The sequence below is a fragment of the Scomber japonicus genome, chromosome 7 (genome assembly GCF_027409825.1).
Source record: "Scomber japonicus isolate fScoJap1 chromosome 7, fScoJap1.pri, whole genome shotgun sequence".
Lineage (NCBI taxonomy): Eukaryota > Metazoa > Chordata > Actinopteri > Scombriformes > Scombridae > Scomber > Scomber japonicus.
This window is the reverse complement of record NC_070584.1, coordinates 13,606,579-13,621,004: the sequence shown is the minus strand read 5'-3', so window position 1 is coordinate 13,621,004 and position 14,426 is coordinate 13,606,579. Positions and strand designations below refer to the sequence as shown.

The 14,426-nt window shown below is 41.4% G+C and overlaps 1 protein-coding gene across 2 annotated transcripts in view; it reads left to right on the top strand.

The window, feature by feature from the left end:
* Positions 1-4,545: 4,545 nt before the first annotated feature.
* The window catches only part of ssbp4 (single stranded DNA binding protein 4), an 87,467-nt gene continuing 77,586 nt past the window's right edge, over positions 4,546-14,426 (top strand). For both annotated transcript variants that reach the window (XM_053322813.1, XM_053322815.1), the window contains exon 1: positions 4,546-4,714. In XM_053322813.1, coding sequence (XP_053178788.1) covers positions 4,659-4,714 — 56 coding nt within the window. In that variant the 5' untranslated portion in view covers positions 4,546-4,658. The remainder of the gene's footprint in view (positions 4,715-14,426) is intronic.

The following is a 14,426-nucleotide window of genomic DNA, read 5'->3' as shown; positions in this document are numbered from 1 at the left end:
ACTGGAAAAGCACCATGGGTTACAATTGCATATTGGATGAATGAATTACATGAAGCAGTGCCATTTTCTTCAGGTATACTCATGGTGCCTACTTTTATTGAACTAAACGGAGGCTGGATGGGTGCTCACATCTTACCTTTGATGCAGATTCACAGTCTAAAGCTAAGCTAGTGGCTCTGTGAGATTTTAAGCTAAATTGTTAACATAGTACCATGCTCACAATGACTATAATAACGCACTGGTAAAATATTCAACATATACACACGCTTGCATTCGCTAAGTGGCTCCAAACCCAAAGTAAAGTGTCATTAGTTTTACAGGTTTTTGGTTATAAACCAAATACCTGCTGCATGATGGAAAGTTAAGAGTCACCATCAAGTTATTACAATTCCTCCTGAGTGGAACATAAATGTGAACACCAAATGTCATGAAACTCCATCTAATAGTTGTTGAGATATGTTAATCTCATGGGTGGTGCAAGAGGAAAAATCAGGAGGTTCCCAAAGTCATTAGGATTCATCCTCTGGGAAAGCTCAATGTCAAAACAGACTTAACAGTTGAGATATTCCTTTTTGGACCAAGGTAGACTGATATATTGACAGACCAGCTAGTGTTCATCCCCAATGACGTTTTTTCATGTTTTATTGTTATATGATGTTGAATCCCATTTAATACTGGCAATTGGTAAGTACAAATAAAGAACACAAAACAAATTTGATGATTTATAATGACATTTACCCCTTTAAACCTCTGTATACTTCAGATCTGGTTATTGCTGTGTATCTCTCTTCTGTAGCCAGCACAATATCATACACAGATATCTGTGAGCAGTAAACTACCCTGATAAGTCAGCATGCTATAGGATATTAAAAGTTAAAGAGCACATCATGCCCTGAGGCCTGACTGACAAATACCATAAATATGTCTTACTATAAGGATCTAGTAGCTAATCATAGTTGCTATTATACAGAGCTGGTCACATTTGGTGATAGGGAACAACCAGTGTCACCTCCCTACAGCTGCTTTGTAATTGGAGTCGGAGGTGTATGAGTGCCAGCGAAAGTGGGTTGCCGTCAGGTCATTGGGGTGTCAGAGTTGGAATGAATAATAATAACAACCAATCCCCTTTTAGCTAACAAGAAATAAGCTTAAGATCTCTCCAAGACTGTGGCCTTGTGTGAGATGTGAAATGTACAGTCGAAGCTGCGCTCTGACTGTGGGGCGATCTCTCTCTATGCAGAACAGCAAGTACGACTTGGCACAGGAGACTGCTGCTTAAGCCTCCCTTGTGATAACCAAGAACGCCCTTGATTAACTCATCGCTTCTGGATTCATATCCTACTTGTTCATTTTTGATTTTTTAATCATCCGAATAACAAAAGATCATGTGTCCTTTGCTGCTCTGAAAGTAGATTCAGTAAAGTAAACCTCAGAGCTGCTTGTGTTGTATTCTGACCAAGAACACAACAATGATTACTTCTCAGATCGAGTTAAATACCAGTGAATAAAGAGGTGCTTAAACACCCACCAGTATAAATAAAAATCAATAAGGTTTTTTTTCTTCTAAAGGCCAAAGATTCATACCAGTTTGACAATGTGATGTATATTGTAAATATTTCCTATTTAGTTATACATGTGTGCCCCTTTCACACAAAGCATAGGTCAAGAGTTACTGAAAAAGTGTTTTCCTGTGTCCAATGACCTGTACAGATGACCCACACCAAGATCAGCGTCTGAGCCATGTGTGTAATATGGATTTCTTGATGAACAGGTTTGATGGAACGAGTGATAACAGGCCACTGAGTAGAAAACCATGAGTTGCACCACCTGACCCTGTTCCAATCAGGTCCTGTGGAAAGTTTTCTTGATTCAGGGATATAATGGATAATCATTCCTGGTGTGAAAGGGTCTAAAACAGATTGCCTGTGTGTTGGGAGATGTTGGGAAACTAACTGGAATCCAGTGGTATGCGAAGCTAAATACATGAGCGGTGATACACAATGAGCTGTCCTGATATTTAAAACTAATGGGTGTGGTGAGATGAGGAACCCCATGATGAAAAAACATGCCAGAATAAAAGCACCATGTTGTGAAACATGCCACGTCTTGAGATTTTCTGTCTGAGGACACCTCCGAGTGCACAGTATTGTTGCAAAGTGTATCATACCATTACCAGTTACCAGAGAGATTGTGTTCAAATTAGTTAAATTTAAATGAATCAGTATGAAATATTGTTGCTGTGGCTACTTGCAGTCTTACAGTGAAGATACAGTCAATGCAGCGCAACATGAAGTTTGTGTTCATTCATTTTCAGTGGGACACAAATATATCACTTTGCAAGGCCTTGCGGGATCTGAGGTGTCATCCGACTAAAACTACAAGGCTGTTGTCATATGAATCTGCTGAGGGAGGAACGTTTGTATGTGCTCCCCAAAACTCTGAGTGTAAGTGGTGGGCCTACGAGTAGGATATTTGTGACCTCACAACAGGTATAGAGCCAATTGCAGTCCAGTATACAAGAAGAATGTAATTCTATAGCAATATAATGGCGCATATATGCTGAGAATGGATTTAACACTGAAGCAATATATATTTTGTGTGAAATTAAAAATATCTGCATATTTACAGATTCTGCATTTTTGGCAAGGAAAAAGGATTAGATTTAGCTTTTTTAGAATTAGTTAACAGAGCATTTTTGTTGGAAAACACATATGATATAGAGATTATTACTCCGATCAGAGTATTTCTATACATATCTTGTCTGGAGGAGGTTTTTTAAACAAACAAGGGCAAAAACCTTGACTAACATCTGTGCAGTGAGCTAAGAAACAATCTGCCAGACAAGAACTTTAATATTGAATAATTCTGCAAATTAATGTAATTATCTAAAAAAAAATAAAAAAAAATCATGATTATAGTGAACAAAAAAGGGTATTTAGTCAGGGTATTTAGTCTCCCAAATTAAAGCTGGACACAACATTCTTTCATCACTACAACCTTCACACCTTTACCTTTTAGCTATCTACATAAAGGGTACACTACATCCTGCAATGGCACTGAGTATTGCCACTGGACAGACACCATAACGTGTGGAATTATCCAATATTAATCATAGTCTGTATATCAAGATGGGCATGGCGAGGTGTGACATTATCCATTGGTTTGCATTGGAGACAATTTCAAGCCCAGAGTTGCAGCTTATAGTTGACGCCATCTTTTCCGTTTGGAGCCAGGATCTTCCAAATAAGGAGTGTGGGGAATTTTCTTTTAAGATTTGGAAACACACCCCGCTGCCTTGAACCAAAGCAATCGCTAACTTACAGGGGACATTGAGATGTGCACACTTGGGCTGATATTAGCTACTTTAGATAAATAATGCCAACAGGGCATTTATCACACTCAAGTAAATTTACCAAAATAGCCTATTGCAACAACAATGTGACTCAGTGTGCATGCCATAGCTGGGGAGAGCAGCAGGTGAGCAAACTGTCAATCACAGCTTTAAATCTTAAGCAAATGACTACCAGCACCAATGACGAGTGCTTTAATTTAGCTATTGAGACCATAATGACTTGCTGGAAAAAAATCGACTTAGTATTTCTAGACACTTTTTGAATGGGAGTCCGTTGGAGTCAGGGATTTTTTGGAGCCAACATCTAGTGTCCATTGGTGGAATTACACTTTAAGGTACATCTGTATTGGCTTCAGCCTCAAACCGTAGTAGCTGCAGCTTGATTAATGTCACTCCTGGGATACTGGGCTGAAAGCCTGTAGTGGTCAAATTTGCATTAATAATGTGAGGCGAACATTTGCTTTTATTTCAGTCTGAAAACATCATTAGCGGTGTCCTTTTAGTTCACCTGCCAGCCGATTAATTATTTCTTGTGACCATACTATAGACTACCAAAAAATAATTGGCCTGTTGACATGAAATAACAGTTTCACAAGCTTATAAAGTGCCATAATTATTTTGTGATCATGTCAAACAACATCTCACTTTAAGAACACATCACATTGAAACAAAACATGGGAAATTATTATTTCCATAGGTAATAATATGTGCAAACAGCCTAAAAATGTGAGCAGTGTCCTCATTAGTGTGAGTGAAATTCCTAAAATCCAATTGGAGTCAAACCTCTGGAATGTCTTGTGGGAAGAGAAACATGAACAACTACTGCCAGTCTCTCCAAAAGAGCTGGCCCAGAGACCAGAGCCTATACCCAGAAGGCCTTTCCCCATCTTCCCCCCTTTCTCTCCTCATGTTTCTGAGGTCAGTAAACAAGAAGTGTGTGTTTCCCTTTAAGGAGCCCCCACCGCTTGCACAGCGGAGGGAGGAAGGGCAGGCCTGCGGAACAGCGGCTGAGGAGGGAAAAAAATCCAACAGAGGACGGTTTCAAGTCCCCCCAATAGAAACTGTGCCTGATTTGTGGCCAATGTTGGAGATGTAAAAAAAAAAAAAAAAAAAAAAAAAAAAAAGGAGAGAGAGAAAGAGAGGGAGGGAGAGGAGAGAGAAGGAGGAGGGAGGTGGGGGAGGAGGAGGAGGAGGAGAAGGGGGGGAGGAAAAACACTAAAGGGGTAGCTATGGAGATGGAGCGTTTTCCTGGCTGCTTTCTTTGACAGGTGTTGAGTGGGGCAAAAGTCTTAAAACAGAATCCAGCATGTACGCCAAAGGTAAAGGAGCTGTCGTCCCTTCCGATAGCCAAGCGAGAGAAAAGTAAGTGAATTATACGCTATATCCAAGAGTTTACCTGCTTATCATACAGGCGAGGGGGGCAGAGGAGGGGAGTCCAACTTTCTAAACTAGGTAGCCTACTGTAATTTAAAAGGAGCGTACTGTACTAAAGTGCGCTACTTCGTGCGCCCCCCTCCCTCCCTCCTTCCCTCCGACCACCTTAAAGGTGCGTCTCTTAAACTTTTAGGGATTTTTTTTGTTACCTCTTGTTTTGCACTTATGCACACAGGATATTCACTAATATTGTGTGTTTGTGCAACGGGCTCACGCTTCTCTGGTTAAGTTGGTGCAACCTTTCTGGAGAGCAGTGCATTTATTTTATGATGCATTGCGCGCTTCTGCAGCACCGTGAAGCACATTTTCATTTCATTTCGGGTAAAGCATGTTTTTTTTTTTTTTTTTGGGATGGGGGTTTTTTGTGCTCGTCCGTGACTGCTCGGCTCGTCTCTTGTGGAGTTTAGGAGACGAGGCTGCCGGATGGTTGAATTATTTTGTGAAAGAGAAAAGCTTGATCAGGCTGTTTGCTGATTTTTGTTTGAGGCGAAAAACGCCGGGTGCTATGAAAACCTGGCGATGAGAGGGGGAAAGTTTTGTCCCATTCAGCAGTCATACAGCGGTGGTAAACTTTTTAGCATCCACTCACATTAAGGAGAGCAGCTCAGTCATGCTGCCACGAATTAAGCTGTGTGATTACAGAAGAAGACTCTTATTAATGGATGTGTGGTCGCTTTTTGGTTATTGTGTCAGGAAATGTTGCATAAATCCGTATGGTGTGCTTTTTTAAAGACAATGCACTTTTTGGCTAGATGTTTATGTTAGTGCCTGATTTTCCTTTTTAAAAAAAAATATAAGCACATTTGTCAGTGTTTTCATCCATTACTTGTGAATTAAGGTAAAAAGCTAATGCAACTTTTAAATGTCCCTTATAGACCAAAGCCTGCACTGCTCCTCATGCCTGTTCTTAAAATCAATGCTGTCTCCAATATTTATGTATGGGACCATTGAGAGAGTTGGACCCTCTTTGCATCACAGCACTTTTGATCAGTGTGATCTTTTATCATTATCAGCTATTTTTAAGCAGTAAACAGTCCGAGGTTAGAGGAGTGAGCAGGGATCCCTGCTGAGATGCAATTGTAATCTAAAAACACTGTCAGGTCCTGAGAGGCTGTGCTGTTACACAGCACCTCACACGTCTGCAATAGAAGCAACATTTCTTTGGAGACTCTTGTATTTTTTGATGCATTGCCTTGTCATATTCTATTGATTAGCGTTTGATGATCTTTCTAGATATGTGGCTTGCTTTTTTGTTTATTGTAAGCTTCCTTTAATGCGACTTTGAGCATGTCTAGTGCCACAGCGTTTAGTTTCACTCTGAATTCACATCACTTTATTGGAAAATTGAGCAGCTCGGTGTGTGTGAGTGTGTGTTGAGTCGGAGGAGTGAATCCCTAAATGAAAACAGTCCCATGTGGCTTCATGAACAGCAGGCAGAGTGACCTTTGAACCAGCATATGATGCTTTAATATTGCATATGAACCATCAGCAGATGCTATGCTGCTTTTACACCTGTTTGTGTGCCTCAGCTTTATTTAGCTGCAATAGATTGATTCAAGCATGATTAAAATAAGGTTTCATACAGTTTTTAGTTGCACTTGCTTGTTCAAGCATTGTGGATTATGTTCCATGTGTTATTGGGAGTGAAATCAGTGCAGAGGCAGCATGTATTTCAAATGATAGTGTAGGAGGAGGATTAATAATTTAACTCATAAGAAATACAAGTCTTTTGAGAACTGAAAATGATGAATACTTCTGTGTTAAGGCTGCTTATGAATAATAAAATTACTGAATTACTTTAATTTGCATTTATTTTTCACCCCCCATACATTGAAAACTCAACAGTGATTGTTATATTCTTTAAATCTTTGTATATATTCATCTTATTGTGTGTGTGTGTGTGTGTGTGTGTGTGTGTGTGTGTGTGTGTGCGTGTGTGTCAGGCCTATAGGTATTGTCCAGACATAATGGACAATGCTTGCCCTTCCTCCTCACCTGTCTTGTCACCCTAACCTGCCCCGCAGGGCCAACACATGTTTCCTTGTAAATGTGGAGCTCATAACAGCTGCCTCAATGCAGCGCTGAATTAGACTCATATTCATATTTACATATTCATATGGGTCTTTACATATTCAGATATTGAAAAGAGGGCGCCCCGGATGGACTTGTATCTGATTAAAGCAGACTCGTGTGACATCACAGCTGCAGTTCAGGGGATTGATTTCCAAGTGGTTTGTACATTTACGGAAATAGATAAACTGTAAACTTAATAAATAAACACTCAGGCTCCTACTGTAAATCAGCTCTAATCAAATATATGAGTGGTTATTCTCCCTCTGTTACACCAAATAGCTTTTTTATGTGTATGTGTGCCAGTCTTCTTAATTTAAAGTCAGTGACACTAAACTGAAGTTAGATGGGGAGGATGAGACTTGTTGATAGTTGAGAATACAGAAAATGCAATTAGTCCTGAGCGGTGTTTTTCCTTGTACAGTTAAAAGCAGTCAGTCAACACAAAGGTGTGGGCAGGATACGTGAGTACATTGAACCTGTTGGTGCTACGAGGAAAAAAGTTGCAGAGAGAGGAGTATTTATTGATGAGATGATTTTTTTTCTCTTTCTATGAACTGCTTTCTCATAGTGTTCCTGCAATGGCTTGTTGTGTCATTAAATTCCCTGAATATTTCACATACATATTTACACATTTCAGAAAGAGGAGTAACCTTATTTATCTTACGCTGCACTTATTTGTTGTTGTTGGCAACATGGTGTCATTTTTAAGTGATGTCCAGCAGCTGAAGTTGTTGAGCGAAAATTATGGATTGACAAAAGTTATGGAACAGCCAAAACAAATCATCATCATCATCATTTTCACACCCCTGTCTCTATTCATTTCAAGCTAAAAGTGATTGTGATAAAGGCCTGTAAGGTTTGTTAAAGTGTGTGCCATGTTGCAAGTAACCTGGTGTGAACAGGTGTGTGGCAGTAGGCTCTAAAAAGGTTTATAAAGAAAAGCAAGTACCTCTGTATAGCACAGTTTGGTCCTCCTGTGTTTATATTGCTGAACATTTCAGTTATCAGATACCTAAATAGGATACAGAAGTTCTCAGGTTTGGCACACACACAATCTTCCAACATACAAGCTACACTGTGTTTTTTCCCCCTTTTAAAGCCTTTAAACCAAGGCTTGAGTCTTACCTGTTGGTTCAGAAATACAACATAAAACAAACACTCACACATACATTTCACACTTGGATTCCTCCACACAGCCAAGGTCTCGCCATACAAGTGGAATTCAGCTGCCTGGACTCACTGTCTTAAGATGACAGGTAGCAGGCACCCTTGAGAAACGTTATTGTGATCAGACATTTAGTAAAAAGAAAGCATGCAGATAATAATAATAATAAAGGCAGAGGTAAACCGGTGTCCTTGTGACCAAATTAATTAATTAGTCAGGTTTTTTTTTTTTTCAAATATTTAATTTAATTTAATTTGAACAGGGTTATACAGCAGCTTCAATATTAATGTGACCTTATTATTTAGTAACAGGAACCTTTTTGAAATGAGCACTGATGAATCCAACATCTTAATTAAAGGTGCCATGCACAAAAATATTTAATGGCTTGATCAAACATTTCATTTTTTTCCTCAGTTTCCAAAATAATTCTGCTCCCTAAGTTTGTTTTCTAGTGTGTGTACTGACATGTTTTGTGCGATTTGGAGTATTGCTGGATCTGTTTAAGAAAAAGAACTTCAAGTGTAAAGTTAATCAGTTTGTTTTGAACATGGTTTTCTTTACATCCTCCACTCCTCCTCTGGCTCCTCCCTCGTATTTACATGCAGTTTAATGGGGATCTTCAGGTTTGAATGCATGGTTTTGATTCTACACAGATGGCTCTGCCATCTGCATTTTAGCCTTTTGAATGAAGCATAAAGAGCTGCACACTAACATAGGCAGAAACACTGCACTAAAAGTAAAGAAACCCTTGATTTACCCTCGGCACCCTTTGGCTGACTGTGCTTTCATTCAGATATGTCAACAGTCAATTAATGCTGCCTTTCGTAAGCTGCTTTGGGTGCATCCGCACAAATTTGTTAGTTTTCTCTTGAAATAAAAGAGACAGTATAAATATTGAGGCTACGTGCCTGAAGTTGTTAATCAGTTTGGCAACAGAGCACACAGGCCTGAAGAGTATGTAAGTCTTTAATTAGCATACAGAGAAAAGCAGCATGTATCTGAACAGAGAACAGGTCAATACTTTACATGTTCCTAAACACAAAGTCTCTATTGGCAAAGAAAACAAATGACTCTGTCAAAAGTTTTGAATAATGTTTTTTCTTGGTAAATTAGGTACCAAGAACTATTGTCCTCACCAACAGTTGTAGGGGGAGGGTTTGGTGATAACAAAACTATGTCAATATAATCTCTCTTGTGAATCAGTATAAATCTCTCATCTCTGCCACTTCTCCTGAGCTTTTGTAAGTGAAAATCAAACTTTGACAATGAACAAGTTATCAGACAGTAAAACTCTGAGGTTAGAGGACATTTTCAGATGAGTCTGTCAATAGGTAAACCTTAAAGTTGTGAACCTGGCTGCTGATAGAAGAGTGAGAGAACTGTATTTCCTGATGTGTATGTGTGCTGGTGCATGTGTGTGTGTGTGTGTGTGTGTATGTGTGACACTGTGTGGATTAACCCATGGCTAGAGCCGTGCATGTGTACACGCTTATTGACACTGATTTGTTTTGACAAAGGAACTGCCATAACAAAGCCAGGCAAATATAAACAGTGTGTGCAAGGGGAATAAGCTTTACTGAAACAGCTTCACAGTATCACAGGTGTCTCAGACAAGCATTCAGTCGCTCATTCACCTTCAAGTGATACATCACTACATTCGCCACCACACACTCAGATCTATACTGCTTTTTTTCACAATGTATAAATATTTAATATTTAGGAAATAATATTTTGTGTTTTTATCTAGTTACCCTTTGTGTTGCACTGAATACATAAATTATACATCCTACGTCTTGATTCTTTTCCGAAAGATGTAGATTATATATGAAAACAAATGCGGTAGCAGGCCAGTTTAATCCTGCTCCATCACTTCCTCCATGCATACCTTACCTCACCCTGCCCCTGCTCTCGCTGCTGAATTATTGAAATGAAGACATGAAAGTTAATTTGCTAACTGTCGGTGCTTTAGTTGGCTAAACTCAGCTGAGATGCCCTTGTCTCTGTAGGCAAGCGAAGGAAAGGGAATGCTGGATGGGGCAGCCTGGGGCTAAATGTCAGGTGTGTTTCCTGGGGACGAGGCAGTGGGAGAAATCTCCTTGATGTGTAGATGTGGAGCAAAGTACTAGTTAGCCTGCATGAGGTGACATAGGTTATAAAGGAAAAAAGATCAGAAATTGTGCTGTAGAAGAGGCTATATGGTGCAAATGATCTTGCAGCTCAAGAGAGGGAGTGTGAGAAACAGACAACAGATGCACTGCTTGGCTTTGTGACTCTTATTAATGTAAACTCACACACCAGCTTGATATCATGAGCCTTGATATCCAGTCAAAGCAGGGGTCAAACGTTATTCCTCCCACTCAGACTGATCTCCTCCTTCTCATCATGTAATTTGCATCCATATACATAGTTGTTAAATTTCAACTGTGGATGTCTACAGCTGAGGAAGGAGAGAAACCGAGAGAGTGAAATTTGAAGTAGTGGAAACGTGAGATGTGGAGTGGACTACTTGCGGTTTGTCTTGTAAGCACCTCATCATTTATTCCTGAGTGACATGTGTAACTAGCGCCGAATTCAGAGGGAAGGAATTCAGGTTTACAGTATGCTCAGAGGAAAAGTTGAGGCCCTGACCTTCAGTGTTCCCCTGACACAGCTCTGCTGTACAGTAAACCCCTCCATGTCTCCTTTATCTACCTAGCTTTCCTCAGGCTCTGCTCCATCAGCTCACAAAAAGTCTCTTCTTCAGCCAAGTTACACTTACTGCTTTTGACAGAGTAACAAAAGGTGTCCCCTGAAGCCTGGATTGAATGAGTGTTTTTAAATAATGTATTGCAGCCAGGGCAGGTGCCCATCTCTAGGGCATAGAGACCTGGAGGTTATGCATCTAACCAATGTTCCCTGAGGGAGGGAAACGAGGCACCACACATCAGTATGGGGATTGCCTCCTCGTGAGACCAACCTGAAAAACCATTCTTAAAATGCCAAAGCCAATGAGACTATCACAGTCAGGGGGAGTCCCGCCTTCCGCTGGGGCTAAAAAAGACCCTGCACAGTCTTTGCTCCTCAATATCAACTGTACTTCACTGAGCCAACAGGCAGTGATGGAGGGACTGACTTGTGTTGTACCTTGTTTTCCACCTTCAGGGAACATTGGTTATATGGATAACTTCCAGTTCTCTTTTGGTCAGTACACTCAGTACACCACATCAGTATGTGGATATAGCAACACGCCCCGAAAAAGCCCCTGCAGATAGACTGAGATAAACTGGCCCTGATATAGCAGCAGTGATGACGTCAGCTACATCCCTTCCTGCTGAGAGCACACACTTAGTGACATCCTCGGCTGTCACTTCCAGACAATAAAACTTCATCAATGTATGTGGAGAAGCCTAGTTTGCAGCGGAGCACATATCCTAAACTGAAATCAATTTAAAAAGAAAAAAATACTTCTGGTTGAGTATGCACACATGCTACCAAGCATCTGTGCACTTTGCAGGCATAAGTATGCAAGATGGCCTCTACTATCTACCGTAGTGAGGTGTTGCTTGGATGGTGCATTCTCTTTAACTGAATTAGCAAGACAAAACAAGCTGGTCAGTAGTGCGTATTTCCCACATTCACTAAACATACACACCTAACACAAGTACCAAGCATTGATTATACAGATGCCATTGCAAATGGGTGCGATGGAAAGGATGTCAGCTCAAAAGATAATGCCCTGTATAACAAGGCAGTTACTTTAGGGATGTATGCAGATTTAGGAACTATTATCACCTTAGAGCTGTCCAAAACAAACTGTAAACGTAAAGGATGAACAGAAAGCACAGATGACTTGCATGTGTTTCATTGAGCTCAAGGCCAATAGGAGCGCTGTCTTACACAAAACCATATCAATGCCCACAGACTGTAATGGCTCAAAAAGTGAATCGCAGTGTATCTATAACCAGTGGAAGGTCCCACTTGGGAATAGGGTAACCCTGCTCTGACAATGTGTATTGTGTCAATGACGTTGGCAAGCAACTCTATCACTGTCAATTTTTTCCCTTTAAGTGACCAGGCCCAAATTTGGTCTAATTTGGCACAGGGGCCAAATCTGGCCCTAGCCCGACAGTAGGTCTCTTAAGAGAAATGATCCCTGGGAACCCTGCTTTCTTGGGCCAATTTGGGGCAATCAGAATTATAGTTAATCTACCTATGTGCACATGGTCTGGGTTGGCGCCACTGGAGGAAACGTACAGGAGTGTCCAAGGCCACTGATGAGCCAGTGCATCTCACCCAAGGGATATTTTCCCATCCAGTAGTGAGAAGAACAAGGACAGTACTAGTTTTCTCTCAAGGCGAACAAATTCATGGTGGCTCTGCCAGTCCAACCCCATGTTTATTTTACTACATCCAGATGCAGTCTCCACTTGCCAATAGAAAACCCCTTAAGAGAAAGTCTGCGCCACTTTTCAGTATTCCCAGGTTGTGCGTCGCTATGAAAGACAGCAGGTGAATGCTGCTCCATAACAGGAGACTGTGAGACAGACAGAGGAGGGGAAAAGAGAGCGTATCTCCCTGTTTTTTTATGCAAATATTGTCGCTGGATACTAGAACATGCTGTCTTGACATCAGACCCATACTGTAAATTTGCTTTAGTGACAGATACACAGCATAGACCTCAAGCAGGCAGACATGCCATGAACTCTTGTAGTCTGTCCAAGTCCAATTCATATGCACGTTCCTGCAGAGGCCTCAACAGACCCATCTGGGTACATCTGTAATGACCGGAACGTGTGAGAGAACGTGGCTCAGAGGGGCTCCCTTGCTTAAACACGCTAGGTCTTTTCATGGGAACAGGAGAAAACCTGTCTGGCCTGCACCCAGCACTGGAATTTTCTCATCATCAGCAAACCCAGAGGCACTGCTGGAATCATTGAGGCCATCAGTCCCAACAGGCACTGGTGCTGACAATGACACACAATGTAATGCAGCTGAAACAGAGACAGACCATCAGTTGAAAGCGGTCACTCTCAGGGACGATAACTGGGCTTGGTTGTCTATAGAATCCAAATCAAGACCGAGAAAAAAAATCTGGTTGGGAGTGAGACAGCTCTTTTTCCAGTTAATGACAGATCCCAGAGACTGTAGGTGAATTACCAGTTGGGACATGTGGGTATTGGCTTGATACACCAAGTCCGACACAATCGGAAAACCGTCCAGGTAGTTGAGGGATTGAAAGCGGTGCCTTGACACATTTAGTGACAATGTGAGGAGCAAGGGATAAGCTGAATGGCAGAACTTGGTATTCGTACACTATGCTGTCATAGGCAAAGCACAGAAACTGTCTGTGTCTTTGTAATACTGGCACGTGAAAATAGGCATGCTTTACCATAGTGAACCAGTCTGCTGATTCAACTGATTACATTACCTGGCATAATGTCATCATTTTGAACTTGAACTTTCACAGGTATTTGTTTAATACTCTCAGATCCAAAGGTCCAAAACAGGACAGAAACCTTTGTCCTTTTCTGGTACCACAAAGTAATGGCTGTAAAATCCACCAAGAGCTGGGGATCTTGTTCAAAGCCTGTTTCTCCAGCAGAGTGTATCTCCCCTCTTGATAGTGGGCCACAGAATGGATGTACGTTTGACATTACAGTACACCTGAATAGTGGGGGATACTTCCTGAATCAGAGCCTGTTGACCTGAGCTACATTTTCCATGATCCACTGTGACGTTTCACATGCCTAACAGGAGGTTTCCCTTGTGGCTATTCTGACAAACATTTGTGGTACAGCAGTACCCGCTGCTGGTGGGCTGTAGCAGTGACCGGGACATGGAGCTCGCCGTGTGCAGCTGAACTTCTACACCAGCATCCTTGATAGGAATGCCACATCTTTACAGGGTTGTCGTCCAGAGTCCGTGACAGTAGGCACAGGTCTTCAGGTTAGCAAATGTCGCTTTAGCATGCAAAACCCAGAAGGTGTGGTGGGTATCCATCTTGGAAAGAGAAATCCTGCAAGCACTAAGGCACGGCTAGTTGCTAGTCCACTGGAAGAGATTTTCATTGGTCAGGTGCCATTCCAAATGGCGAGTTAGCTTGCTAGACTGGTTGTTAGCTTGCGCAACAGGTTTGGAAAACAGTTCTGTTTGCAGTGTTTATCAGGTGGGCTAAACGCAGCCAAGCAGCTAATTACTGAGCTAAACAAGCAGTGTAGAGAGCCTCAGTAGCAACCCCCTAGGCAGGCAGCTAGCTCATCTCCAAGCATGCAGTTAAATCACCAGCAAGGTTCCGACAAGAGTCAGGTTATGTGAGGTGAAGTGCAAATATATTGAGAAGCAGAGACTGTACAGGGTCTTTTGTAGCCCCAGGGGAAGGTGGGACTCCCCCTGCTTGCGAAAGGGAACCTCAGATCACACCAG